Below are 3,313 nucleotides of genomic sequence, written 5' to 3' on the forward strand. Positions count from 1 at the left end.
CGGCCGCCTCGGCGGCGGCCGCAGCTGCGCCCCAGCCAGCCGGGCTGACAGCGCCGGCTTGAAGGTGGTCATCATCTCGGTGGTGGAGCTGCTGCTGCGCCGCATGGCCGCGTCGGGGTCCCGGATCAGGATGGTGTGCAGGGGGCTGGCCGGCTCCGAGTTGGCAGCGCCCACCGGGGGGTTCTTCATGGGCTCTAGTGTGTCCAGCACCACGTCAGGGGCCTGCTTGGCCGTGTTCTGCCTCTCCAGCTCCCGCAGCTCGTTCAGCGCTGTGCTCATGGTCTTCTCGATGTCCTGTGAATGCCAAAGGAATGTCTGCACTGTGCCACAGCATCACCTGCTCTTCTGCACCCCACCCCACGGTCCTGGCATGCCTGTCTGCAGAGAGGGTTTCTGACCTAAGAGCCCACAGGGAAAACAGGAGCTTTGGGAGAAGGTGTGAAGCCCAAATTGGCCACACAAAGGTACCCGGTGTTCCCCAGGTCAGCAGGAGCTTGATCACTAGCTCCAAAGGGCGTAAATCCTGAGCACCAGGAGTGATGGGGTGAGCACCAGCCTGCCCACACAGCTCCCCCTCAGCACTGAGGCTGGCTTTTCCCCACAAAAGAGGCCCTGCAGCCTCCATTGGATGCATGGGGCCTCTGCTGTCCCTGTGCCCACAGGACATTGGCACGTGGCGGGGACACGCACAGGGATGTTTATGGAGTGAGTGGCACGACAGCAGCTTGCCATGGATATACGAGGCAGCAACAAGGCCTGAGGCAGCTGAGGAGAGATTGGCTCCAGCCCCTCACCGCCCACCCACCTCCAGCCTCCACAGTCTGTCCACAGGGATCCCCCGGAAGGTGAACGCAGTTCAACCAGAAGTGCCCATGCACAGAGAACCAGCTACACTGCCTATGGCTACAGTGCTGGGGTCTCCTGCACAAATGGAGAGGCCCTAGTTTGGATTTACTTAAATTCACCTTAATTTAATTAAGGCCACTAACTCAGCAAGACCATGGGAGAAGTAACTTAAGGCACCAGAGTCAAGTGCTGAAAAGTCACTCTAGTTAATGCTGTCCTGGTGTAGACAAGTCCTTATTTTATAACACCTACAAAATGCTCGCTGAGCCTCAGGTAAAGTTCAGCTGAAGGGAAATAATTATCAAGTTAGCTCCAATTCATTCTATTAAGCTGCTCAGATGATGAGTGAAAATATTCCCAAGCCCAGCAGCCCCACAGGCTTCAAGATGAAAATTTACATCAGCTGGGGGAGCATCTTTTACAACAACAACCCAATGCAGTTGGGTAACAGCTGTGACAGCAGCACCGTGACAGTGTCTGAAGTGAAGGGGCTCTGGGCACTCCCTAGTGAGTTCCCCTTCAGCCTCTTGGTCCTTTCCCACCCCTCTTACCTCAGCAAGAGCTTCTGCTTCCAGAGATTTCTGATCCCCAAGACTGCTGTGCCGGGTGGATCCACAGGTCGATCTCAGTGGGTGGCTGTCAGCCAGGGCCTTCCTGTCTGGGAAATTGATGCTGCCGGCGCTGCCAAACGTCGCCATCCTGCGCTTCTCAGGACTCTCGATCCTGCCCCTGTTGAGGGGGATCTTGTGGGGGCTGCTGGGGCAGGCTGCTGCTCGAGGAGGGGTGTCTATGCCAGGCCCCATCCCTCGGGGCGGGCTGTGGGTGTCCCCGCCGCTGCGGCGCCGGGGGATGGCCGCACCATCAGACCTCAGTCGCACTCTGCAAAGAATCCAGCACAATAGCAGGTCAGCATCTGCCAGCCTGACCGTGGCTGGCCACATGCTGCAAGAAAATTGTTCAGCTCAAACCAAACTCGAGCCTTCCAGCTTCAGAAGACTCAAGCAAGGGGGAAGACAAATATTTTAGCTAGTACCAAGAAAGGGACAGCATCAAATCGTAAGAGTAGTTTGGATTGCAAGGGACCTCAAAGGTCATCTTGTTTCAACCCCCTGCCATGGGCAGGGAACACCTTCCACTAGAACAGGCTGCTTAGGGCCCCCCTCTGTACATGTTAAATCCCCACTAGCAGTGCACATGAAACCCCCTCCATACTCATATTATCCTGCAGTGCTTACTAGAGCCTTCCCTCTCGTCCTGCCCTACCCCACACACCGACTGTCCACACCTGTGACAGCAACCACTTCCATGATCACAGGAAAATGAGAGTTACCTGCCCATCACTCCCCCAAAGCCATAGTCCATGATATGATCTGTTGGCGACTGGATGTCATTCTTGGAGGAGGCTTTATCATCCAGCAGTGGCCCACTGCTCGCCTCGCTGTCTGCCTTCTGGCTCAGGCTGTCGGAGAACGCATCATCCCTAGGGAAAGGAGACCACATCAGGGACAGGGCTGTGCCCCAGGGAGCCAGGGCCCAGATGCCACGTGAATCCAAACATCACCACTCCAGCAGCTCCCACTTTGTTAACAAGGAGCTGGACCAAGGCCACAACTTCACTGGGAGCTTGGAAACAGTGCACATCTTCCTCCACATCCCCTGCCACATCCCCTGTGTACTTATAATAGAAGCAGCACCTGCAAAGGGCCCTGGGATCTGCCCACAGGCCAGGTGAGCACCAAACTATCCAGGTCAATGCTCACAGGGGGAAGGCCAGTGGTAAGCCTGGGTCACATCACTTTGAGGAGTCCATGAGAGATGGGGTCCAGGTACACTGAGGTACAGTGTTTAGTACTTGTCTTTATCAGCCCGAATGAGAAAAAAATGGAGCCAATACATGGACAGGGAGAAGTGAACAGGCCCAGATTTCTCACCAAAGTCATTAAACCTCAGCAAAACTGACTGATTATTTTAGGTGACTGAAGTGGACCTTGTGCAAGTATAGGATTTTAACAACCCTCACCACTTTACTCACATGTCTTGCACCACGATGTACTGGTGGGGAATGAGCCCATCCACCCCATTGTGTCTCCCTTCCCACCAGTCTTCTGATGCCCGATGGTACAGCAGGAGTGAGGCCCCTTTCTTGAATGAGAGCTCCCGTGGAGATCGTCCAATGTAGTCAAACTTGGCTATGGCTTCGATCTGCTCCACCTCTGCACAGGAGAGAGGCACAGCAAGAGAGCAGCTCAGTTCAGCCACCACAGGGGAAGATGAACCCAAAAGAGCCATCTCACCAGAGCAGCACTGCTGCTGCTGCCCAGTGTCCCCAGAGCATCTGACACTGAGCACAGGCCTTGTTTCCAGACTGATCAATTCTTATTGTTGTTCCAGCTTTTCTGGGACCTCTCTCAGACTCACAAACCACCGGCAATTACAAACAGCTACAAACCAGATGGGGAGCAGCAGG

General features: G+C 55.1%; 1 protein-coding gene across 1 annotated transcript in view; it reads right to left on the minus strand.

The window, feature by feature from the left end:
* Positions 1 to 3,313, minus strand: part of SRGAP3 (SLIT-ROBO Rho GTPase activating protein 3) — a gene marked incomplete at its 5' end in the record, with an annotated part of 40,876 nt that overhangs the window by 369 nt on the left and 37,194 nt on the right. The window contains 4 exons of the mRNA XM_017735216.1: positions 5 to 294; positions 1,398 to 1,725; positions 2,177 to 2,326; positions 2,879 to 3,059. Coding sequence (XP_017590705.1) covers positions 5 to 294; positions 1,398 to 1,725; positions 2,177 to 2,326; positions 2,879 to 3,059 — 949 coding nt within the window. The remainder of the gene's footprint in view (positions 1 to 4; positions 295 to 1,397; positions 1,726 to 2,176; positions 2,327 to 2,878; positions 3,060 to 3,313) is intronic.

This window comes from Corvus brachyrhynchos, unplaced genomic scaffold, assembly GCF_000691975.1.
Source record: "Corvus brachyrhynchos isolate BGI_N302 unplaced genomic scaffold, ASM69197v1 scaffold95, whole genome shotgun sequence".
NCBI lineage: Eukaryota > Metazoa > Chordata > Aves > Passeriformes > Corvidae > Corvus > Corvus brachyrhynchos.